General features: G+C 51.8%; 6 protein-coding genes across 6 annotated transcripts; 2 read left to right on the forward strand and 4 right to left on the reverse strand.

The window, feature by feature from the left end:
- Positions 1–309: 309 nt before the first annotated feature.
- BJX67DRAFT_372403 (uncharacterized protein) lies at positions 310–5,849 on the reverse strand (the record flags this gene model as incomplete). Its single annotated transcript, XM_071031240.1, has 6 exons — positions 310–3,202; positions 3,742–3,803; positions 4,049–4,318; positions 4,381–5,067; positions 5,121–5,495; positions 5,574–5,849. 6 exons carry the CDS (start codon positions 5,847–5,849, stop codon positions 310–312), a joined length of 4,563 nt encoding a protein of 1,520 aa, XP_070885680.1.
- A 1,059-nt stretch (positions 5,850–6,908) lies between these two features.
- On the reverse strand, positions 6,909–8,915 carry BJX67DRAFT_381634 (putative AMP-binding domain protein; the record flags this gene model as incomplete). Its single annotated transcript, XM_071033053.1, has 5 exons — positions 6,909–7,216; positions 7,264–7,893; positions 7,953–8,399; positions 8,479–8,674; positions 8,745–8,915. 5 exons carry the CDS (start codon positions 8,913–8,915, stop codon positions 6,909–6,911), a joined length of 1,752 nt encoding a protein of 583 aa, XP_070885681.1.
- A 992-nt stretch (positions 8,916–9,907) lies between these two features.
- On the reverse strand, positions 9,908–11,431 carry BJX67DRAFT_354682 (60S ribosomal protein uL13). The gene is made up of 5 exons (XM_071029236.1): positions 11,263–11,431; positions 11,033–11,168; positions 10,780–10,833; positions 10,448–10,706; positions 9,908–10,361 (listed from the first exon to the last, which is right to left on the reverse strand). The coding sequence occupies exons 1-5, from the start codon at positions 11,281–11,283 to the stop codon at positions 10,223–10,225; spliced, it is 609 nt and encodes a 202-aa protein (XP_070885682.1). The 5' UTR covers positions 11,284–11,431; the 3' UTR covers positions 9,908–10,222.
- A 1,536-nt stretch (positions 11,432–12,967) lies between these two features.
- On the forward strand, positions 12,968–14,169 carry BJX67DRAFT_381636 (Metallo-dependent phosphatase-like protein; the record flags this gene model as incomplete). The annotated part of the gene is made up of 2 exons (XM_071033054.1): positions 12,968–13,166; positions 13,259–14,169. 2 exons carry the CDS (start codon positions 12,968–12,970, stop codon positions 14,167–14,169), a joined length of 1,110 nt encoding a protein of 369 aa, XP_070885683.1.
- A 4,640-nt stretch (positions 14,170–18,809) lies between these two features.
- On the forward strand, positions 18,810–21,293 carry BJX67DRAFT_124390 (J domain-containing protein). Its single transcript, XM_071024460.1, has one exon. It carries the CDS (start codon positions 19,318–19,320, stop codon positions 20,944–20,946), a length of 1,629 nt encoding a protein of 542 aa, XP_070885684.1. The 5' UTR covers positions 18,810–19,317; the 3' UTR covers positions 20,947–21,293.
- A 214-nt stretch (positions 21,294–21,507) lies between these two features.
- Positions 21,508–25,066, reverse strand: BJX67DRAFT_354705 (AP-1 complex subunit gamma). Its single transcript, XM_071029237.1, has 5 exons — positions 24,825–25,066; positions 24,601–24,724; positions 24,348–24,536; positions 22,186–24,286; positions 21,508–22,120 (listed from the first exon to the last, which is right to left on the reverse strand). Exons 1-5 carry the CDS (start codon positions 24,832–24,834, stop codon positions 22,025–22,027), a joined length of 2,520 nt encoding a protein of 839 aa, XP_070885685.1. The 5' UTR covers positions 24,835–25,066; the 3' UTR covers positions 21,508–22,024.
- Between the last annotated feature and the right edge of the window lie 93 nt (positions 25,067–25,159).

A 25,159-nucleotide genomic window follows, 5' to 3' on the forward strand; every position in this document is an offset into this window, starting at 1 on the left:
AACACGATGCTCTGTTATGCATATATGTTTTAGCAATAAAGCCTCAACACACCACCAGATAACTCTCAATGGAATTTACAGTCAACAATTCCTTCGCCACCCGATAAAGGGCATTTAGCGCCAACAGTACAGAGTAACCCTTCGATACTACCCCATATGAATCGGTACATTAATATGGTATTCGGTACAAAGATGCAAAATGCGGTCAAAGAAAATGCCGAATCAGGTCGACAGGAACAATATCATATCTCATAAGCCATACACCAGACCGTAGGAGTTATCACTAGAAGCCAACTATTACTCAGTAGGTCAAGTGATTTCGAAGGCCTTGCGCCCCTCTACAAGGCCGTCGGCCAATTTACTCACGGCCAGCCAAGATGGACCGTACTGTCGTACTTCGTCGAGAGCGGGAATAACACTAGGCTCGTTGTAGTCGCTCCATAAACAGGCTACGTGCCCCGTAAGAGAGCTGGAAGTGCTGTTGTCGCCCGCGTCTTCGGCTTTTGACCATTCAACATCCACAGTCCATGTATCTTCCCATGTACGACTCCAGAGTCGAATCTCCTTGGTCCCTTTTGAAGACGTATGCGGGAAACGCGAGTCGTGGGTGGAATTGGCGACATGGAAATTCTTGACCGGAGAGTCGAAGAGTATCTTGCATGCGCGGGTATTCTGGCCAGAAACCTTGATTTGGGCGTGGCGAGGCTTATCGGCAGATTTGGAGATTTCGAATGAGACCCAGTCCTCGAAGGGCTTGTCGCCTGCGACAACACGCGGTGGAATCCCGGTCCAGGAGCATTTGACCCTGTCACCGAAAGGACCGCAACTAACGGTTTGCCCCGCAGCACTTGGTAAACCAACGGCAACGTCATGGACAAAAGGCTCAACACCTGTCAGTGAAGCAGTATTGATCCCTGTATCGAGGTCCACCTCTTGGACGAAGAAGAGCTTTAACCGGTTCGAGTCGGAGAACGGGAAAGCAACAAGATTGTAAATCAAAGTACCGACAAAAACGGCAAGCAGGAAGACCGGAATATGGTAAGTGTATCGGTGGATGAACGGCAGAACAGGTGTCAGCAAGATTGTCGAGAATGCCACAATGGCTATGTAGACGAACAGCGTGGAGTTCCCATCTTGTCCTGTTTGATTCAGGGCGCTGGTCACAAACAAAGACAGTGGGCCCACCAGGATAAGGACAATAGGCGCAACAAGAAGAAATTGCAATACCCATAGCCATTTCGGCAAGGTAGCGCTCCACCGCTGCTCGAGACCGTACACGTTGACGTCATGTGTATGCTCCTCGTTGCTGGACTGTCCTGCTGTTTCTGCACTCACTCGAACATAGTTCGCAAACGTGGTCCGCTGGGCACCAGTACCAAGCAGAGACGTCGACTCCGTCGGCTCCTCCTCGTCCTCCTCGTCACCCTCTCCATCCTCATCGGATGGGCCCCCAAGCCGACTACCATAGCTGCTCGCTCGTCTCGAGACCGGTCGCAGCTCATTCGCATATTCAGACTTTCGTGGCAAAGAAAAGAGTTCAAGATATGAAATCCACGTTGCAAGGAAGGTCCCTGAGAACCCAAAGAAGATGAAGTAGGTACCGGCCAGGCCCCAGCGGGCTTCGTACACCGTAGAGATGACTTGAAGCACCCACATCACGACAAAAGTCCAAGTGAGGGTGTAGATGCGATGGAAGGCAGAAGGCCGAGCAAAGTCAGCCACACGGGAAACGAACCAGGCCAGAAACGTCCAGGCGGAAACAATCATACTCCACACTGCGTATTGGCTGCTGTGGATAATGTAGGGATTGACTTTGTCAAGCAAATATGCCAAACCAATGGACACAGCAGTTGGAATCCCCAAAAGGAAAGGGAACCGACTAAAACCTCGGTCGCCATAGAGAGGGAGTACCTCCAAACTTCCTTCCGGCCGTACCGAAGTCCTAAAAAGGTACATCTTGTCGACCTTTGTGAGGGCAATGCTTGTGACAAGCAAAACAAGCGGGGTCACTACAAGAAGAGTGACCGAGAGCGCAAACAGAGTGTGCAGGCGGAAGAGCACGAATGTACTTCCAAATAGATCGAACCAGACGGCTTTGGATCCAGTGCCGCTTGCTACCTTTCCATCGTCCCGTGGTGGGCCCTCAAACCGGTTGCTCGAGTCAGACACAAGGCCCTCCGTAGTCGCTACTGCTGTCGACAACATATGCCACAAAGAAGATTTGCTGGTATGTCTCGTATCATCCTGATCCGTATGGTATCGAGATCGTGGCTCCATGAACGCGACATCAAGCCCACGAAGTCCGAGGTCACCCTCAAAGACTATGTAATCCGTCTGGCTTCGAAGCAGGCCCGTCTCAAACCCATCCGCAGCAAGAACAGACCCAAAAGGGTGTTGCGACCGCATGTAGGGCACAGTAACCTCCGCATCGGAGCTGCGAAAGAGCACGGCACGCCCACCAGCCCCCGCACCTTCCAGATTGAGGAACGTATGTGGAAACTTCGACAACGGATGCTGACTATACACACGCGCGCCGTTCAGGGAGTCCTCCTCACCATTGTTGAACAGCACTACAAGCCCTCTCCGAGGCGCATGTTTCGGGGTCGTGAAGTATTTGATGAGCTGCAAACAAGTCACCACACCAACCCCATCGTCCGTCGCGCCAAATCCCGTCGACACGCTGTCATAGTGTGCGTTCACTAGCACACCTCCCTTGCCCTTGGGCCGTCCGCCCGGGAATTCCCACCACTGTTCCAAGTCGTCATCCTCGCCGCGGATATACACCAGGATGTTGGTCCCTTCGAAGTAGACAGCAAGGTCGTCGCGGGAGGAGAAGGTCAGGTTTGAGCGCGTATCATCGAAGACAAAGACGTCCGATTTTCTCTCGCCGATCCTTGTGGAAGGCACGCCTTCCACGATCTCGTTGATACGCTGCAGTATCCACTCGTGGATCTTGTCGTTCTGGCGTGAGTTATACGGGCGGTATCCAGAGGTCAGCACTTGAAGATCGCTCCAGGCTTCGGTGAGGTTCAAGCCGACAGGGTCCGAACTGGGAGCGGGGGGTACAACATGGTGGACGACCAGGAGGGGGATTGCGAAGGCCAAGTACACCGCCGCGGTAATGAGGGTGACGGGCCAAGGAGTGAATGCCAGCGGATTCGCTCGAGATGCCTTGGAGGAATCCATCGGAATTCGACTCCTTCTGGAGGAGTTCGAAGCCGTGGCCAAGTACTCTTGGGGAGAACCTGCGAGTTTATTATGTGGTGCAGAGACGAGGGACTGAAGGTGGAGGAGAAGCTGCAGTGGGAGCCTGGGGTACAAGACGGGAAGCTGCGGCACGGGACCTCGGGACGGGATGACGGTATCAATACAGGGAGCCGTAACAACTGTATCACTGCTACCTCGAAGTACATGAACTCCTACTCCAGAGCAGAGTGCTACGAGTACTAGTAGTCCTTGAGTATTGCAAAGTCAACTCCATTCATGCATCGATAAGCCAGTAGTAGAAATACTAAAGATAGCTTCACAAACGCCACGCTTATATAGAGGTCTATTCATCCCACACCAGACCAGGAGAACCGCGGCACCAACCGCTGTGGATTGGCCTCTCTGGTATCGACAGATATCTACTTGCTGTCGCGCCTGATGGCCGGCAGCTTGATCCGGAGAGAGGTTCTCTGTAGAATGTGCCCAATCGTCAACGCTATACCCACAACCGAGAAAAAAAAAAAAGAAAGATACCTAGGTAGTAGCTCCCTACGGCCGCTACCAATGCAATCTCCAGATAAAGAAATGCGACAGCCCTGTTTCGAAGGCGATGCTGTGCTCCTTGGCCCAAAATCGATAAAACATAGAAGCAACGTCCACGATCGTAAAAAATGCTTGATAGAATCGGAAAGAAAATTCATGGCTGGAGAGCCGAAGAGGAAGAAAAACTCGACGGAAATCACACACGCTGAAGTCGAAGACGGGGGTATCAGGCATGGGGAGGGGTGATGTCAATGTAATCATCGTCGTTAATTGCGGTGGCATGCATGAGGCCCGTCACTTGGCCTTCATCCTCATCTAATTCTTCATCGTCGTCGTACATGGTTGCCTCATTCATGTCTCGCTGAGGAGCAGCTTCTCGGTTCATATGCTCACGAAGGTACTTGACGCCGTCCCCACTGAAAACGCAGAATACCTCCCGCTGCTGCCGGGTGAACTCTGGCGGGGCCTCGCGACAAAATCGGGTCAGCTCCTCTCGCAAGAAGGATGCCACGCCAGTGAGACTCAGATGTGTTAGTCGGGGACAGCTATTCAGCAGAGCGCGGATACCCTATAATAGTTAGTCAGATCCTTGCCTCATGACAACGACTAAAATTGAAACGGAAGACCTACAGCCAAGGTGAGGTTGACGCAGTAGCTCAAATGGACCCGCTCCAAACTACTGAAGCCTGTCGAATGTTCCGAAGTTGGGGGTTGTGCGAGAGCTAAAATGCTTTCGTCCGTTATCAGCTGGCATTTCACCAAGCCGATCCTTCTTAGCTTAGGTAGTGTAGCCAGTTGCTTGACACTACGATCCGTCAGGCGGCCACAGCATGCCAAGTCAATATATCTGATCCGATTGCAGGACTTGACGAGCTGCATGACTGCCCCATCGGTAATGCTAGAGCAATGGCCAAGGTGGACATAGTGCAGGTTCTTCCCCAGCTTGCAGATGGCCCAGACAGCACGGTCTGTGATATGTCGACACTTAGCTAGGACGAGATTTCGTAAGCGCGGGGCTGAATTGACAATCTGTTCGACGGCATCATCTCTTATGTTCTCACATGCGGTCAAGTCCAGGATACGAAGACTGCCCATCGAAATATGCCTGGGTAATTCTAGGAAGGCCGAATCGTCAATATCCGTACAGTGCGCGAGTCGCAGTTCGCGTAAGTTTTGCAGCGTAGCCATGAGAGCCGTCACTGATTTGTTGGTAACGAGCTTGCATTCTTGCAGGTCGATCTCGAGGATAGCTGAGCAATTTTGCGCGAATGACATGATTGACTTATCTGTCACTTGTACGACGCCGTTAAGTTTCAACTAAGATACATTAGCGTAAGAACCACAATTCCCGAATTGGATGGAAGGCTCACTCTTTTCAGAAACCGGCATTTCTGCGAGACGACAACCAACGAATCGTCTGTCACCTTCGTGCACCCAGTAATGTTGAGGCCCTGCAGGCGCGGACAGTTGTCTGCCACTTTGAGAAGAGTATGATCTGTAAGAGACCGCAGATCCGAGACATCTAGGGCCTGTAGGTGCCGGCTACCCTCAACCAAGTCAGAAACCCCGTTATCAGTGAGTTTGCGGCAGTTAGTCAACGTAAGGCGCTCAATCCGGTTGCACTGGGAGAACGGAACAACTGTGCCATCGCTGACCTCTTCGGTGAGCGCGGAGAGGTTCAGTCGTTTGACAAGGCCTGAATATAGGAAGAAGCTGTCCGCCTTGGACACAGCAGCCGTTATTTTCTTCAGATTGTCCCAGTTGTTACAGGATGGCCGATGCCAGAGTAGTCCGACGCAATTCACGGCCCATATTCGACATGCTAGCAGGCAGCTCAAGAGGTCCTTCGTGGAGGTTAACTTCGAGAAGATAGCGATTAATATCTCTGGCGGAAGGTATGCGATCGGTGGTAGAACAGCTTCTCGGTCAGTCTGCATAGTCGAGTCACGGGAGTTTCCGGCACCAATTGATGATTGCGAATCGTTCGCCTGGGTGAAGAAGTCGGTATCATCGTCGGCCACACGCTCCGGTGATGTCGACGCTGAGGACTCGGAGGGGGCTTCGCTCGAAGACCGAGTCGGCTGTCGAGAGCGAGCCATGAGTACGTTGGAGGTTGGAGTGGGCTATGGTCAGAATAATATCCTTCTCATCCACTTATTTCAACCTTTCAACCTTTCAACCGACAAAAGCCCGTAGACATGGAAAGAGGTGGTATGGGTCTGTGGACGTCACTCAACACCGCACAGACGATCCTTCTCGCTTCGTAATCCTTCGTCAGACGATCAGTTTCGGTTGGAGTGGGACGATGCTGAGGGCGGATGTCGGATTTCTTGGTGTTTTTGAGAAGGGACAGACACGATCGAAGGGCGAAAAGCTTTACGGAGGGGATACCGGGTTGGGCGTGCCTGTTGTGAATTCACGATAATATGGCGATGGCAGGGAGGCTCGCGGTTGATCGAAGGGAACAGCGAGGGCCGATGGAGCAAGGGCGGGGGACCGGAGCTCGGAGAATAAGGAAGTCTATCCCAGTCGGGATTGCAAGGAGCTTGAAATAATCGATCTGGGAGGGGTCGAGAGATGTTATTATTAGCGCAAGCTAAAGTGGTGGGATGTGATTGTGACGGCGACAGACAACAGGATGGGGAAGGCGGCGGCTGCGAGTCAAGGCGGGAGCTACTTCAAGGGCGGAGGAGGGAACAATGAAGCCACTGCCACTGCCGCGGCTGGCCCAAGGCTATGTACCTTTACGATAATTTGAGAAAACTAGGTCCAATCTTCCATTGGAATGTTAATTCAAAAGAGTTACGACGACGGGAAGGGAGGATGGCCTGAATGGGAGGGTGGGAAGGGTTCGAGGGCGATTAGCGATCATAATGCTGGGACAAAAAGAGTCGAATCACGAGTCCCACAGCGGGTGATCAGTCCTTTGATGGCCCTCCGGCTTGTGATTGGAAGTGGCAAAAGGTGAGTTGAGGGAGGTCAGAGAGGGCTTCCGAACCAGGCGGCATGGTTTATAAGCATCCGAATGCAGCAGGTTCGGTTGCCTTCTCAGATTCCAGGGTTCCTGGAGACGGCCTGTGGGGTGCTCGTCTTCAAGAACCCAAAGAAACTTGTGAAGAGTTTCTAAAGCGACATCTACACATCGAAACGTAGATCCTTTATGACCGACTCGCTCCTTTCGCCCAGTCCCGCAGGATGTTCTTCCTTACCTTCCCTGTGCTCGTTTTGGGAAGCTCCGCGACAACCTCCACTTCTCGTGGGACCATGAATTTACTGATTCCGCTGGTGTTCCTCGCCCAGTCGACGACGTCTTTGCCCTCCAGTCGCCTTCCCGCTTTGACGGTCACAAATGCCTTAGGCCTCTCCCCCCAGTGGCTGTCGGGAACAGCAACAACACCTGCCTCTAGAATGTCGGGATGCGTGACCAGCATAGACTCAAGCGCAACGGACGAGATGTTCTCGCCCCCTAGTTAGGTTAGTGCGAGAAGCGGAAAAGGACGAAAGGTAACCTACCACTGATGATAATGTCCTTGGCCCTATCAAGGATCTGGACCGCCCCATCTGGATGCCAAACAGCCAAGTCTCCTGAATGCAGGACACCACCTGCGAATAGCTTTCGCGTGGCTTCGGGGTCCTTATAATAACCCCGAGAACAGATATTCCCAATGAATACAATCTCTCCGATCTCTTTTCCATCCCGTTTCACATCAATAATGGTGCCCTCGGGGACGTCAGCCTTGATCACCCGTACCGGAAGGCTGGTTACGAATCCATGCCCCTGCCGTGCCATCCGGCCAAACATCTCCTTGCGAGGAAGTTTCTCCCATGCTGGCATGTGGTAGCCTTTGGTGATCGGCCCATAGGTCTCCGTCATTCCGTACACATGCACCGGGTGCAGGTTCAAGCCAGTCATCTGCTCAAACAGATGAGGTGTCGGCGGGCTCGCTGCGACTGTGACTTGAACCGGCTCCGGAAGCCGCTCAGCTTTAGGTGAGCTGCAGAGAATCGTGTTTACAGTCGGGGCGGCATTAAAATGTGTGATACGCTCTTCTTTGAGAAGCTTCCAGATCTGCGGGTAGTCAACCTTCCGCAGACAATAGTGTGTGCCGCGGACTGCAGTAACCGCCCAAGGAAATGTCCAGCCTAAACGCTCAGCGTCAGCCAAATTAGCTTAATCATTAGTTCGATAATACAAAACTCACCCATGGCATGGAACATCGGCAATATCCATAGATAGCCGCAACGTTTTCCATGAAAATTCAAGCCTGATTCTATGATATTACCCATAGCTGCCAGATAACACCCACGGTGAGTGTACTCGACACCCTTCGGTCGCGCTGTAGTCCCGCTAGTATACGCAAGAGCCACAATATCATCCTCCGACGCGGCCAGGCTCTCGAGTCCGTCCCAGCCTGCCGCGCCCTTGTCTCGGTCATGATTCAAGCCTTCGAGAACGGCTTCGTCGAAGGGTCCAGCCAACTCCCCTTCTATAGCATCTGTGTCTGTATCCACAATAAGGGGAACATTGGGTTTCACCGACTGATACGCCTTCAATAGAGGCAGGTACTCCTGGTCGACAATAATGACTTCCGCTTCGGAGTGAGTAAATATATACGCAATGTCGTCCTCTTTAAGACGATAATTAACGGCTATTTATCGCTCACCCATTAGCGATGACGCCATAAAAAGCAAGCGGCAAAGTTTCGTCAAACACAGTGGATCACTTACCAACATTTACGCCCCCTGCGGCCGCAATCCCAAAGATACTCTCTAAGAAAGCTGGCGTATTTGGACAGAGAATCCCAACTCTCTTATATCCATGTTTTTTAAGGTAAAACGCAAGGCCTCGCGCCCGATCTGCGGTCTCTAAATATGTTCTTCGAAGGACTCGATCATTCGCGGTGATGTGGTAAATTGCCTCGGCCTTGGTAATCGCGCGGTTAGCAGACAGATCTCGAGATAGATCTGTGCCTAGTGGGCATGGTGTTTCTTACATCAGGCTCGATTGATGCGGCTCGCGGCAGGAAAAACGTAGGTGATAAAGTGTGGAAGTTGACGTTATGCTCAGATTTGTTTACTGGCGCGGGAGCGGTAATGCCGTTGGCGTCGGGGGGCTGTTGGAAGTGGCCCAGCAGGCTGGAGAGGCGGGATTTTGAGGCAGACATCTGCGATTATTTGCTGTGGGAAAGGACTCTCATCAGGGAGGAGGCAAGGAGAGGAGCGTTTCCAGAGTGCTGGGGACCGAAGAGGGTATATGAAATAGTGGAGGACGAGCCAAGGGATCAATTCCGATGATGAAGAGCCCAGTTCGGGCGGAATGCGGGGAAAATCAATGGCCTGCCAGTGCGGAGAGCCGGAGCTCCCCGGCGAGATCCATCTGCGCTTTCTTTACCGAAGGTTGAACTTCGGAGTATATCTCTGGCTCCGGACCCTACGAATATTTTCTTGAGCTATCTCTTTGCGAATGTTGAACGGAATGAGGTACTTCGAGTGTTTTGCTCGCGGCGGTAGTCTGATAGAGGCTTCCGACTCGTACACGGGAGTACCTGAGCCACCTTTCCGCTTTCCTTCCGCACTTCCGCAAAAGGCTATGAGAAAAAGAAATGATTCATCCTCACTCGACGTCAATCAACACCGAGAACTTTTTTTCACTGGCCGGTAGCAAGGCACTCGGCGGGGAGGACAAGGTATGGCCGGATCCGACAACGCGGATCCGCTCCTCGAATTTCCCTTCCGAGAATGGTGGCGTTGTGATATCGAGGCTGCCATCAACAGTACCTATCCTGGGCGCTCTTCATCTCTAACATGTGATTTTGAATCAATATAGCCCTGTTATGCGGTGATCGTTAAGGTTGTCAAAATCCTCGATATGACATTGGTCCCCAAAAGTAAATCATGAAGTCATATCAATCGGTCCCTGATTGCGAATACTAGTGGCGCTCAGGAGCCCATAGCCACCGAGTCTGCCTCAGGTCCAAATCTAGACTGCATCGTGATTTTTATCTCAGTTGGTCACCCACGAGAAGGAAGTAACTAACTCGTTATGCCATGCGTGTGATCGTTGCTTTCGTCTTGATCCGGGGATTTGCGGCCAAAGCGGGAGAACTAGATGATATCTGGGGACGTTATAAATTATTTGAACGTATACTAGGCGAAATGCAGGTCATGAACTCTTGAAATGTATTGGATTAAACCGCCACGGCGCGAAATAACGGGTCAGCTATCTTGAACAACCTTTTTCATCCCAAACGACTCCTGTATTGTACTTGTGTTTGAATACGACACCGGTCTCTCCAACCCCCCATGTGCATCACAACAGTTAACATTGTGGGAATTCATGACAAGGTAGGAACAGTGAGAAAAAGGTCGTCCATCAGCTTTCCTTCCAGGCTTCGCTGTAAGTTATAACCGCTCGCGATCCCAACCCTTCCCATCAAAGAAACAAGTAACCAGCCGCACAACTTGGTGTAATCTAGTATCCGTACTCGGCGAGCTGGCTCTTGGTGGTCTCGTTAACGCTCGCCGACTTTTGTGCGTGAGCAAGTTGGCGGCGGGCAGCCTTCTTGCGCTCGTAGTATGCACTGCTCTTCACCTTTCTCCTCTCCTCAAGTCTAGAGCAAAGATTCACGTTAGTCACCGTTTCAAACCCCTCTGAATTTAACATCTCATCCATCCAAGCAAAACGGAGAATACGCACCTGGAAACGACGTCCTGGTACTTCCAGCCGACCTCGTGGCTGAGTCTGCCAACCGTGCAGTATTTACGGCCGGGGCGGAGACGGAGGACACGCAGAGCCTGAGGAACAACCACGCGCTTCTTCTTGTCATAGGGAGGAGGAACACCCTCGAAAACCTTCAGCCTCTCCAGAGCAGCAGCACCACGGGCGGTCTTGTGAGGGATCATTCCGCGGACGGCCTTGTAGAAGATACGGGAAGGAGCACGGAAGTGGAAAGGACCTGCGACATTAAAATTCAGTATGAATGGCCCATACAAACAATCGTGTCGTGTTCTCAGATCGGGTCGTCTCACCTCCGCGAGTAGGGTTGTAACGGGTGATCTTGCGCAGGTAGGCGTGGTACTTGACTGTTGTTGCGAAAAACCCATGTCAGTCTTCTGAGATCCTGAAACGACTGCAAATATCTGGAAAGTTCCGATCCATCTTCGATCCACTCCATATCCAACTTCTGCTAGGTCCAATTTCCTCATTTGCCGTCCCAACCAAGTCCATAAATAACCAGAAAAATTCTCAATCAAACTGCGAAAGGGTCGGATGCAAACATACGCTTTGCGCGGAAGAACTCGCCCGAGATGTTCAGGGCTTCACACCTGACGACGACGATCTTCTGGCCATTCAGCAGCTGCTTCGCAACAGTGCTAGCCAGGCGCCCAAGAAGGTGTCCCTTGCCGTCGATGACGACCTGCAACAATGACCCGACTCAAGTCAGCAACTGCATGATTCAATGAGGGAGGTGGAACGGCCGGGGGGTCAACGGATGGTTTGGTGATACGCACCACTGGATCGGTTGAGGACATCCTGCACTGTCACCGGTTCAAAAGGAAAATATCCAGCGAAAGGACGAGCGCTGCTCTTGGATACTCCCTTTGGATATGTGTTGTCGGCGGTTGTTGTCGTTGTGGGCAGGTTCAACGCACACAACGGAGTCGGATGTGGTTCGCAGGTTGGCGGTCGCTAAGCGAGTGCGGCGGCACTTTTGTGCGGGAGATCATTTGAGGGCCACAGCCCTAACCACCAATCCCGTGGTTGCATATCACGTGGAGTGATCCGGACGGAACCCAATCGATGGGTCCACCACAGATGATTTGAAAAGTTGGTTCTCATAGCAATTCTCCGGAGAATCTGAATTTGTTCGCACATGTTATTGTTCAGGTGTTTGGGATGAATCCAATTATTACGATGCCATCGCCTCCCCGCAGCGTTCTGCGTTCTACACCAAGAAACCAGACCCGAGAAATCAAACCTCAAATCAACCTCAAAAACACCATCGCCAGAAGAGAAAATTGATGGTCATTTGATAAAGAGGGGCGCTACCGTATCTCGTTACTGTCTTAACTCTATCATCCAAAGTCCAGTCTGGAAGCTCGCTTGCCCTGCCTGCTGATAGGCGGTTGGATTAAGTCCTTTCGTTGAACAAGACATCAACTTCCGCTGGGCTGACTCCAAATTGTTGCAGATTCCACCATCCTGGCTCCTTGGTGCTTCATATGATTGCATCTCATCTATGGATATAGGGACTTATGTATCATTCATATCGCGTTCTTCTTCGTCAATACCAAGTGCCTAAGAAATTCCTCGAGAAGATCGATACAAGCCATCAAGACAATGCCATTGATACTACTGAATCCAGTCTACCTCTGCCTGAAAACAGGCGTCCACAGGTGAGATAAGTCATTAGGAGAGCCTTGCGACTGCAGAAGGGTTAGAAGCAACTAATGTTGCGCTTGACGAGTAAATCGGCCCCTCATGACCTCACGAAGGGATATTATAGCCGATGTCGAGCCTTTCGGATGACAATGGGAGCCTTCAAGCTACGACAACCTCTAAGGGAACGTTGCCGGGTTGTTTCTCCTCGCATCCCCATGAAACCATTGCGAAAGCACAAACATCAAGCGGTGTTTACAAAGAAATAAATTGCAACGGCGGTTGTGGAGGAACTATATCAAGATCAGTTGCGGTTCAGTGAGTGCCCAGAAGCTCCCTGTATTATGCTCTCGCAGACAGCAAGTACCAGTATTTGAGAGACCTCGAGTCCTCGTAGCCCCCAAGAGAGGTTCCGGTCCACGGGTGCCTGTCCAGGTGCTTCAAGTTCAAGTTGGGCGACTATCAATTCACATTCAGTGATTGGCTGCTTGTTAGATGGAGCATTCTCAGGTCAAACACTATTGGCTGTTCCCATTACATTCGCCTTGGCATCATTTGGGGTCACATGATTGTAGAATCAAAAGGGATCCTTTCCAATGTTCAAGGATCCCCCTGGCCATTCCAGATTATTGCCAGATACAGGCCCCATGCCGGTAGCTCACCCACGATGTCTTGAAGCGCCTCAATTGCCCGTGCGCTCCGCTCAAATCAAGAATGCCTGGCAACCCCAACTCCACGAATAATACGAGAGGCTCGATGAGTCACTCGTAAAAACAAGGACTCAAGCGCCTCCAGACCCCAAGGTGTGGGGTTTTGAAATCGAGTGGAATGGCAACAATGATGCGCCAAAAAACACGCTTCGTGTGCGTCTCAGACACGCACGGCTATACGCCATCCGAGGCCGGATTCAGACTCCCAGCCGGGGATGTTTTGATCCACGCAGGAGACCTAACAAATCAAGGAAGCAAGTCTGAGCTCCGAAAAACCATGGGGTGGATTGCGGCGGCAGATTATGAAGTCAAGATTGTTGTCTGTGGTGAGTCTTTCGTCTCAACTTCGGACTTCGAAAAGGCGTCATGAGGGTAAACAAGCATTGCACGCTCGTGTATACTAAGATGAGGCGATCAGGAAACCATGATATTACTCTGGATGAAGCCTTCTACGCGGAGAACAAAGCGCGATTCCACAATAAAATCCCCGAAGATTCGCAGGAATGCATGGAAGTTGTAACCGGTGCCTCGTCTTCGATCGTGTTTCTCAAGCACCAGTCAGCATTCGTTCGGTTAAGCAAGTCAAATGGGCCAAACACTGTTTTCAAAGTCTTTGGATCCCCATATTCTCAGTGCGATGGGAATTGGGCGTTTCTATACGAATCTGACAGGGCTGAGGAGATTTGGCGTCAGATTCCCTCGGACACTGATATCGTCGTAACGCACATGCCGCCTCATTTTCACTGCGATAAAATCTCTGGCACATCCATGGGTTGTCGCGCACTGAATCATAATCTGAATCGGGTTAGACCGTTGCTCGCGGTTTGTGGCCATATTCATGAGTCGCGAGGCTATGAAAGGGTGCGATGGCCCACAGTGCCGTTGCTATCAGGGCTGGATGAGGCTGAAAGCCTCGAGGGTGAAGTCTCCAAGGGCATCCTTCCGCCTCCAGGAAGTAAGAAGCAGAGCCTTGTTGACCTCACGGGTAAAAGAGCCCCTCGCCTTGACAATGATGGGTTTGCGGTGGGCATGGACGCATCATCTCTAACAGCCCTCTTCCCGCCATCCCAGGACTTTGTGGTGCTCCCGCCGCAAGGCCACAGAGCAGATCAGGCAACAGAGTTCTCACCCTCATACCCAACTGAAGCTCAAGATTCTGATGTGGAGCGGCTTTCTCCGCAAAGAAAGGAGACATGTATTGTCAACGCCGCTATCATGGCGACTAATTGGCCGCATCGAGGAGGCAGAAAATTCTACCCTGGCCCCATTGTTGTCGATCTGGAGCTCCCAGGATGGAGAGAGAACAGCACTTTCCCAACGTCAACCTGAACATGGGTACTCAGCTGGGTCTCGGTTCGCATCCAGGTTCAATGCTCCACTTGGCGCGGGGATGCAACTGGAGACTGCGCAATGACCCATGGTTCGTTCAGTCGTTGACATTTGCTTTAAAATGTAAAAATCAGGTTTATCTGCTCATTTGCGCCTGCCGATAAATGACCGATGAGATGATGTTTACCAAATCCTTGTGCTCTGTGAAAGAGATGGGCAAAAGTATCCATGATGACGTCATCACTCCATCGCCGCAGCCGAGTGGAGACAGAATGGAGCGTCGTCAAATGACTCTGAATTTGGAAGCAATACGCGTTGGCAAATCACATATTCCTTGCTTCCAGAAGAGACTCAGCTTCGTTTCTTCTGTCTGCGCGAAGAGAAAGTTGACAAGTCCACCCGGGCTTGAGTCAGGTCCGTGCTGAGGCTGTGGCAGGGACAGAAGACCTCTGGCTGAACGATGGACTGAAACCTGCCCCGCCCGTCGCAAGCCTGGAGTACAGCCTCAGAGTCAGCTCAGTAGTTTGCTCGCAGTGCTCGTGGATATTGCGAACCACGGTGAGGCGGACAATAACTGCAGATCTTGGTTACAGTGATATTGTTTTAGACTAAAATTATACCATGAGATGACATGACAGAGGGCTTAGGCCCAACATTGCCGTTCGTGGGGCGCCTTTGAATGATTCTTTGAGTGAGTTTCACGCCATGATTACCATGATCTGCCGATGGTGACACCCGGGCGGCGGCCGTTCGCAGCCACACTCGGATTGACAGGGTAAGCTGAGGGGTTCCAATGGAACATGGATCTATGGGATCGGGAGGATACGCACGAGTGCGTGTTCGATCATCTAAAAACTAGCCTCGAGGATGGGACGACGACGATTTGGGTTTCTAACGGCCGTAGAATCTCGGCTTGAGACGGTTAATGGTTGATGGTTAGTTAGTTCGAGCTCTTTCAACATCGAAAAAATTGCCGAGGAAGGAAGAGAAGGAATTAGATTGCTTCTCTGGGACAGAGTACTTCGGTCGGATAATCACTCAGCGATCCTGTTTTTGATTTGTTACGAGGTATTCAGGTAACTCGTAGCGAAGTGGGAAGTAGTTTTGGGAGAGCGAGGCAAGCGCGCTAACAATTTTTAGATGTGTATCTTGTGCGCTTCGATCGATTTCCTCAACTCAACCTAACTATCGAGTCCTTCGAGAGCATTCCATTGTGTTGACGATCTTACTTCAGTACCAACTCATTGTTCTCCCATTAAGGCACGCAGCAAAGCCTTCACTTTGATGTGTCGACGTCGCTGCAGGAGCGAAAATTACTGGGCTGGAGGTCATCGCCGCTCCTCGCCGACTTCAACTCAAGTGCAAATATGCGGTCGAGCGAGCGAGGCGCCCAATAAGCCAAATAAGGAGATGAAGAGAGTTCTATCTCCTCATACCCGCTGAACCTTTAACCCCATCCAGGCAGATGTGGGGAGGTGGTTTCCCCCACACACCCTTTCGCCCTTGCCCTTGCCTTCGCTTGGCCTAGACTGTCTGCATGGATTCTATGCGAACCACCAGGCCATGCAAGATGAGAAATGTGACGACAACATGATCCGAGAGTGAAGCATGGCGCGCTTCCTCCCAGTTTATTTTGGTCATGAGGGCAATTGACTATCCATGCGGATTGCACAAGTCAACCAATTTTCCTGCCCCTCGCCTTTCCGCTCGACTCGAGGGATAGCGATGTCTTCGACATCTGGACGCGATGAGATCGTCCGTCGGGGAGAGGCCGGGTAGTGGTTGCCCCGTCTGATACCGTCGCAAATTAAAAGTAGACCAGAGCTTACATTCAGCCGTGAAGAATGATACCTTAGTATCGTGATGGAGGGAGAGGGGTGTCTGGGCAAAGAGCCTCTTCCTTGGGGTGATCATGGGGAACTTGAATGTTTCGGATCTGTCCAGACCTTGTTTTCCTGGAGGGGAATTTCCTTTCTGGGACTCGAGAAGGAGGGTTTCCCACGCCAAAGAGCTGAGCTCATGGGGCTGTCATTGAATGCGGCGTGCTGAGGTGAAGCAAAGGATTGGACTACTGCTAGCTTCATGCCAGGACAATCATTGCATTGCATGGAAACTCTGGAACAGCAGTGTCGGTTGGCTGGAGATGGTCAAGGGTCGACGTGCGTACCTTGTCCTCAACCCCGCGTGCAGATGACTCGAACCAGTTACCACGCGTTCGAGAAATGATCAGATTTGTTCCACGAGGAATCTTTCTTTTTCCAGAAGTAGCACTGTCACGCTAGCACAGCAATCTTGGGTCCTTGACTCAAGAGCGCTGGTGGGACAGGCAAAACGATCTGACATCGACAGCTATCACGACGTGATAGCTGTCGAGCTTGAAAAGGTCGATCGCGGTAGTTGATGATCAAATGCGCATGGCCTTCCTCCTAAGAGTTTTACTTGATTTCCTTTTTGAAGAAGAGGGCTCTGCTGTTGGCTGGAAAGGATGATCGATCAACAGGGTGACTTGACTGCGCTGTCCGGATGAGCCACCCAGCGATGTGATTCAAGCACCTTGTGACAAGCTAAGCGCTGAATTACTGACCTTGAAGGCTTTCCAATGATTAATTCACGCACGTCAGCTCCAAGTTTGGCAAATCCAAGTTGGCTCAGACAGACTCTCTCTGGCGCCGTGCCCATCTTGCCTGAATGAGCTGTTCCGCCGAGCTCTCGCTTCAACTCTGCCCAAGAGTCAATGCAGCTTGTCAGTATTACAGAATGCGAAGAGATACGAAACGCAATTCGAAGCTGACTGTCGCTTAAAACCTTGTTTCGGATGTCGAAAGATGGGCTGTGGACAACCTGACAGGCACCGTGGTTCCACGCACGGAAGCTCCCGGGCAAATCCATGGGACGGTTGCACACACGCGGCCGGGATCGGATCGATGATGGCTGTACCCGTGGATGGAGCCCTCAACACCCCAGGAGCCCAGGCACGACACGGATTGACGATGGTTTGGAGAAAGTGGCGGTACCCCGTGCATCGGACTCACGGAAGAGACCAGGTGGTGAAACAGGTGATCGGATGGGAGAAAGACGGACCCTCCACAGCGCTAAAAGAGCGCCTTGTGATTGGAAGATCGCGAAGGAGGGGGAGGGGAAGCAGAAAAGGGCCCGAGCCAATTCGAGGCTGCACTCTGCAGAGTCCAGCGCATCATCTTCGGTGAGGCGACACGGCGAAGCAAAGTCGCTGGAGATAGGCCCAATTTTTATTGGAGGGACGACGACGCAACCCCATCTCCCTGAAGAGGGAAAGGGAAGGAGACACGCTCAGCCAATAGGACGTCCGGTCTGGGGCCTTTCAGTTGGTGTGCAGAACGCAGTTGCAATCACAACCATGGACCGAGACCAACTCTCTTCTCACAGTGAGGTGCGGGGTTTTCATTGCTGGTCGTTGGCGAGGATGAGAAAGGCAGTGGAGAGGAGCTTCTGATCGCCTCTGAACCTCATCAGTCAATCGTCTGGATCAGAGCGACAAGGATTAGCATAGGAAGGTATTATCTGAAAAGCAACCAAACAGAGCAAGAGCTTTCTCACAGCCTTGACGAGGGAACGGGGAAGTGGTCACTGGTTGCCATGGCTGCTGCTCATCTGCCACAAGAGTTGGATGACCAGGCAATGAACACACGACTGGTAGGTTCAGGGCGAACCGAAGCATGGGCTGCCAACGTGATGACAAGTCAGAACCCGAGGATAGATGGATCGATGGGGACGACCATGCTAGGGTGATGGGCTCGGTGCTGGATGTTTTCCAGTCGGCGTTGGAGGACAGGCTCCGCTTTGGACTTTGGACGACGTATCGCCCAAGAAGAGTATGGATCAGGATCCGCTCGTTCTCGAGGCCAGAGAGAAGAATGGTATATCTGTATCACATCCACCTGCCCTCCTCTTCTCTCCAGTTCCCTTCAAAGCAACTTTGGGGGAGAATTGCACCTCCAATTCTCAGTTCCTCGCTCATACAACCCCGCCAGTCGATAAGTCCACGACTGACCGCTCCTTCTCCAGCTCCCATCGCTGACTCCCCTTGATCCATCCGCTTCTGGTTGGTTTCACCGCCGCTTCTGCGTCTTCAGGTACGAGTGTCTTCTTGCTTGGAAACCAGAGTGGGAGCAACTGAACTGAGATCATCATGCAAAGCCCCAGGCCCCCTGGGATTGGGAAGACGAGTTCCCTCATTTATCGCTTTGCAGCGCTCGACAGCACCACCTTCGAAGGCACCGCAGAGCTTCAAGTTCTGCGTCAAAACAGCAGCTTGACTGGCATCATCGAGCATCTTCCAGCATTGCAATCCAGATTTGATTCCACCCTTATTCATCATTCGACTCATTTCGACTGCCCCTGACGTGGTACCACTCCATTCACGAATTCACTTCGCTTCTTCCATTCTTTCTTTCAGTCTTTGCTTCTTTCTCTTGTGATTCTTAATCAACAGTGTGGCGCAGTGCACTTGGGTTGTCCAGAGTGCCTCTGGTTTGCCCCACGGTCAGCAGCCCCCAGGACTCGCAGGACCAGCCAGTACCAGTCAATACCAGGCCCCTGCCAAAATTACCAAAGTTACCAGGCTAAACCTGCCCGCTTTGGTTTCTCATTGGCTGCCCTTCCACCATCCTCCAAATCCAATACCGTCCTGGTACCGCCCTCCTCTTGCCCCCTCTCTGTCACCATTCCAAGAACCCTCTGTCGCCTCCCCCCCCTTCCAACAAGCCGAGCCTGCCCAGCCTGCCAGGGGAAATCGACTGGAGTTGCATCAACTCTGATCGATTATTGCTCTTCATTGATTAATATCACCTGTTGATGCTCGCTTCGCTCTCTTCCGCCTTCCCCCCAGTTCCGCGCCGTTCCAGTCGCTTACCACATCCATCACTACTCCTTCTGGAAAGGGTTTGTTCTGCGCATCTGATTGCCACATCCCGCATCGCTCCATACTCCTTCCCTCCCTTTCCGTCTCGCAAGACGTGCGTTTGCCGCCCTTGGCCCAGAAGATAAATACTCCGTTACCTGGACCTTTTCGCCTCTCGCCCTCTCAATTCCTCCCCCAATCCACCATACACCCGCTTTTCATGGTTTGTCAACTGGTTTGTCTATCGCCGGCAAACCTTCCACGATACCATGACTTCGCTCCCGGATTTCGACCCGTACGAGGTTTTAGGAGTTGCGAGAGATGCGACTTTGGCTGAGATTAAATCCTCACATCGGAAACTTGTGCTGAAATGCCACCCCGATAAGATCAAGGACGAGTCTCTCCGCAGCCAGGCCCAGGATCAATTCCAGAAAGTCCAGCAAGCCTACGAAGTTCTCTCCGACGAGACGACCAGGACCAAGTATGACAACAAGGTCAAGTTGGCTGAACTGAAGCGCGAGATGATGGCGCGTGGCGCCTCTTTCTCGCGACCCAGCCCCCGCGAATATCGCGACGGACGTTACTACGAAGAGAGAGTCCCAGCCGATGCTCGATCCTCTGCAGAGGCTTTCTTCGAAGACGAGAGCCGCTTTACCGAACCGCCAAGACCCATGTCGCGCAAAACCGAGGAATATGGAACACGCCCACGTTCCAGAGCTGCGGACGAGAAGAAGAAATCGTCAAAGGGAGTATCATCTAGTGCTGCCCGTGCCGCAAAGGAAGCCCGCGAAAGCACCAAAGCATCCCGAGCCGATCGGGACAAGTACCGAACCAAGGAACGGAGACGGCAAGCTTATGAGAAACGCGTCTACCCAGACTCTGACACATACGACTCAGATTCGGATGGGTCGGAAATATATTACATCCCTGTCAAAAGACCGTCGGAACACAAACGCCATCGCGATCCCAAGCCCAAGTCGACTAGTTCAGGTCGCCGGTCTGAGACTCGACGCCGAGACGCTTCTGATGATGAGTTCTCCGACGAACGGGAGTACAAACATGACATTCAGTACTCCAGTGCGAGAGATTACATCCGCCGTTCGAAGGAGACCATCCTTGAATCCGACCGAAGGCATCGGTCTTCTCGCTCTCCTCTTCGTTACGACTCGGGAGAGCCGGAATTGTCCTCACGACGGTCAAAGCGCTCTAGCCGAGAATCCGCGCGACCTCCCACTTCGCGTCACGGCTCGTATGAGCACCTTGAGCCCTCTCGACCCCGAGTTCATGAGAAGATTCCTTCAATGCCGTCCAGCGCGACTTTCCCGGGTCCGAACGGCCCGTCTTCCCCGCGGCCTTCGCACCAACCATCAAGATCTTCAACAAGTGTACGTTCTCAGTCACGTTCTAATCGGGAGAGCTCTCGTCGACCGGAGGCGGTTCACCTTTATCCGGATGCCTCGTCTCGCACCACGAAGCTGAGAGGGGAAAAATCCGATTCAGGCTACGCAAGCTCGAGCCCAACGCCCGAAGCTGCGGAAGCTTCTCCCAAGTCTTCTCGCTACAAGAACAGGCCTGAGCCAGTCATAGTCGAGCCCAGTAGCACGCATGGCACACCCCCTCCACCCTTGAGACCGTCGAGGACCTTCTCGCCAACCCGCCAAGAGCGCAGAGTACCGGTGAGGAGCAGTACCTACGCCTACCCCCCAGAGGCGTCGTCTCGCCGACCGCCGCTCTACCGGGAAGTTGAAATGGATTCACACATAAAGGAGGAGCTCAAGTATGCGCGAGAAGTCAAGGCGGATGTCACCTATATCCGGCCTTCCCATGCTCACGCGCCTCCCTACCGCGATGATTACCCCCATCCCATGGGAAGACGCCAATCTACCCCGGCTTATTAGCCTAATGAATACACGGTTCACGATTACATGAGACCAGGACGAACAGAAATTTTACTTATCCACCCCTCGCGCTTTTTTCCCTTTATATTCACGACGAGATGCTTCATTCTCTCTATTTGTTGGTGCTGCATCATATTCGGGTTAAGCAACGGTCCATCGAACCCGCCCTCATACATCATTATATTGGCTTTGGTTTCCATTCTAGATTCTCCCGTGGCTTTCAGACTTTTACTATCTAAAGCCAAATATCTTGACACACTTATAGAGATCACCGACTCTGTTTCAGACCCCTTCTTGCATCATCTATTATCGTTACATATTGGCGCATGACCCGGTTCAACACTGATACATACATGGCTTTTGCTTTTCGGATTGTTCTAGGGGTTGGGTGGCGTGTGGCACCTTGGAGATCGGAATCAGGAGTATAGCTATATCATGACTAACTATTAACGACTAACGACGAGACTGATTGATTTGCACCTATGGGATTTAATACCCATATCTATTGCATCCATTCATTCAATACCTTGAAATATAAATATTGTATTCATATTCATGCCTTATTGACATCCTCTTTCCGTACTCGTGGCTCATACTCAGCAAAGCTAAGTACAATGAAGTAAAGCCCTCATTCGACTAACTTGCCCTTCCTGTAAATGCTCCTCGGCAATGGCCTGTGGAGCTCCTTCTTACTATGCACAAACCTACAGAGCTCGGATCGGGGAGCCTTGACGGGCGAATATTCTCAACAGTTATAGACACATCTGTAGATGAACAGTATGATATTGATATGCACAGATATAGCGGGATGGGCCCACACCGATCTCAAACCATTCCTCAAGCAAGTTTAGTTCAACCACTGTATCCTAGGCGTGTTTCCATCGGCTCTTCACTGATGTTGTTGGAGGGAAGGAGATTTAACAGAGAAGGCCAATGTGGTACAATATGTATGATATTATAAAGACTATGTGGGTAGGTGGTGGGCATTCTCCGAAAGACCGCCTCTGCAGACAAATCCCTTTTCGTTTGGCACTTTCTAATCCATGAAATACAGAGACTAAATTGAGGGTGTCGTTATTTACGATTCGGACCAGTCGACTTGGTCTGTTGTCGGTCCAGTGCCGTCCTTTGCGTATGTGACGCGGAGACGAAGGCGAAGTTTCGGTGGGAGGGACTATGCAGGTTTGCGTCGTTAGTAAAGTAGACAGAGTTGCGGGGTCAAGGAACGCCTGGGCATACCCCGGTGAGAGCTGTTACTTTCAGTGTTTGTACACCTTCGTCTCCGGCATCGAGCTCGGCTTTGTTGATAGCGCTAAGTTGGAGGCGCTGGCTCTTGGGTACAGCGGCTTGGAGCCCGACACTGGAGAAGTGACCGAAGCTCGAGTTGTTTCGGAACCGGGCTTGAATCTGCGCCGTATTGCTGCCTCGCTGGACCTGCAGAGAGAGCACTAACTCGTTCTTGTTGAATACTGTGTAAGTAGCGGGTATTGATGGGGAAGGAGTTGAGACTGGAGCGCCAGCGCCTCCTAGGAGGTCAAGGGATGCGGATGTAGGGGCTGGTTGCGGAGATGATGTGCCCCCGTTAGGGCCGAATAAATCCATAATTGCGCTATTCACGGAGGCCGATGGAGGTTGAGCAGGCTGAGGAGCTGGAGGCGAGAGACCGGAGTCTCCACCGAGGATATCGGCCAGGAGGTCCGCAGTATTCTGAGATCCGTTGGCGGCCGGGACTGTTGGTGGAATATCTGAACCCCCCATGAGGTCGAGAAGCATGTCTTGCTCGGCTTGCCTTGCAGGCTTCCTCGACTTGTCTTTGAGGATCTTACTCTGCCGCTTCTTCGTCGAAGGTCCTAAGACCCGTTGTTCCTCGCGGATTTCAGGCGGAGGCATCCGCTCGAGCACTCCCCGACGGATTTGGTCATAGCCGAATAAGTTGCCATATTCTACAGCACGCTGTTGAATCTCCACACTTAAATCGGAAGTCCGACTGCTGAGAAGAAGACGGAGACGCTCAATCTGTGCCGCATCGGTCATCCGCACAGTAAGCTTCATAGAAGCTGTGATAATGTATTCAACCACGGTTTGTGTTGCATATGTGCTGTTGAGGATATTGTCGAAGAGGCCAACGATATCACTTTCCTTAACCTCCTTCACGAGCTCTTCCTCTTCATACTGACCGCCTTGGAGCAGGTTATCCCCATACTCACCGATAAGCCAGGTGGCGGCGAGAGTAAGACCCTCTTGTGAGATGTCTTCTTTCAACGACAGGTAAAGTTTTTGCACAGAGTACGTCTGTAGTTCTGGTGTTGTTGCAATGAGGCGCACAAATGAGGACAGAATTTGCTCCTTTACATAGGCACCAGCCAGCTTAAGAACGCGCAGAATCGTATCAACGTGCCAGCGCTTGTTTGGTGCATACCGATCAGCAGCAATGCCGATTTGAGTTGTCATTGCAGGCTTGAATTCGTTGTCGGCGACTTCCAAAAAGGCGAGAAGCTCTCTCACAAGTACTCGGACATTGCTTTCGTTAATCAACATGAAACTAAGGTCGAGAGCCCGTCGCCTAATGCTGATATCTGGATCGCGAAGACACTCGAGAATAGTGTTGCGGTGCCTCTGTACTGCATTGGGTTCAATGGCGACGACCTTATTTAGCGTGTTGAGGGCGACGTAACGAATGTTGTTGTCCTTGTTCGTGAGGAACTTTCCAAGAATATTGACGCCAAGGACCCTCAAGCCTGAGTCGGCTTCGATGTCGAGAATAGTAAGAACTGCCTCGTAGAGAATCGCATTTCCCACATTCTTCAAGGGGTCCGTGTTGGTTGCTACTTGCGCAAGGATGTCATTAATCAGCTCACTTGTGGCGGTATCACCGCGCGCCAAGACCCTGAGCAGACGTAGGATTTTCACTTGCAGGAAAGGATCCGTTATACCAGAAACATCGTGCTCAGGAGCGTACCCAGAAGTTGTCAGACCCTTCAGAGCGCGAACGAGGCCACCGGCAAGAGACCGGAACATCTCAATCACACCTTCTTGCCCTTCCTCTGCCTCCTCAGCTTCACACATATCGACAGCTAAAGTCAGACCACATAAGAGAACTCCGTGGTTCCTATCCGACAGGAGATTTTTTGCTTTTTCCAAAAAGTGCTCCTGTAGATCGGGAACTTTGCGAATAATTCGCATCGCACAAAGGGCGGCTTTTCTTCGAATGTAAGGATTGGCGGTGGAAAGGAGGTTTTCGACTTCGGTGAACAGGTCTCGGGACATCTCTACGGAAGCGATATTACCCAGGGCGCAGAGGGCAAGGCCGACGATATACTGGTTTGAGTGGTTGAGATCACTAGGCAAAGGGAATTATATGGTTAGAGAAAAACAATAGATATAACCCAGGAGCCACCTACTTCTTCAGCGAGTTCGTCACCAGAGTAAGCACTTCTTGGTTCTCATCCAGCAGCAGCATGGTGCCCAGATATCCCAGCCGTTTGTCGGCGAACCGATGAGAGGCTAATAATTTCAGACATTCGATCTGACCGAAGTGTGTTCGTTCGCCGAGGGTGAACAGGTAGAGGAGTTTGGCAACATTGTTTCTCCTGTCCGTGCATATATGAGAGAGCAGTTCACGTAGCATAGAGGACAGCTGCAGGTAATACTAACCGGATGCTTGAATCATGGCTCTCTTCCCTGAACGAGGCACGGATGGCGGCACTTTCCTTTTGGATAACTGCTCGCTCGTCGGCGATTGTCTTGGCCGATCGAACATTTCGAATGAATTGCTTGACTGGATTTATATTCGGGGGTGTGGTTGTCAGCCAAACCAAGCTGCGGCGCACACGCAGGAAATAGGAGTGTGGGGGGTTAAACAATGAGCAGAAACTCACGGGAAGTCATGGCGGCCACAAGGACCCCCGGCGGTTCGGGCGAGAGGAGAGGGAGGGAAGAGTGACGAAAGCAGAGGAGGGTAGGGAACGTAGAAAGGATGCGAGGAGGCCAGTCGACGCAATCCCGCGAGATAATGCCAGAGAAACAGAAGCCGTTGGTGTCGGATTGTCTACGGTGTTGGTGAGCCTGGCCCGCCTGGCGCTGGCAGAGAGTTGTGCATGGACACGGATTGGCTGCGACCTGTCCGTCTTGGCACTGTTCTCCATACTTGGTTTAGCGCACACGTGTTTTTCGCCTTGCTAACAAGGCATCAAGGTATCGTTTCGATGCCTTA

Source organism: Aspergillus lucknowensis (genome assembly GCF_044049455.1).
Source record: "Aspergillus lucknowensis strain CBS 449.75 chromosome Unknown BJX67scaffold_23, whole genome shotgun sequence".
Lineage (NCBI taxonomy): Eukaryota > Fungi > Ascomycota > Eurotiomycetes > Eurotiales > Aspergillaceae > Aspergillus > Aspergillus lucknowensis.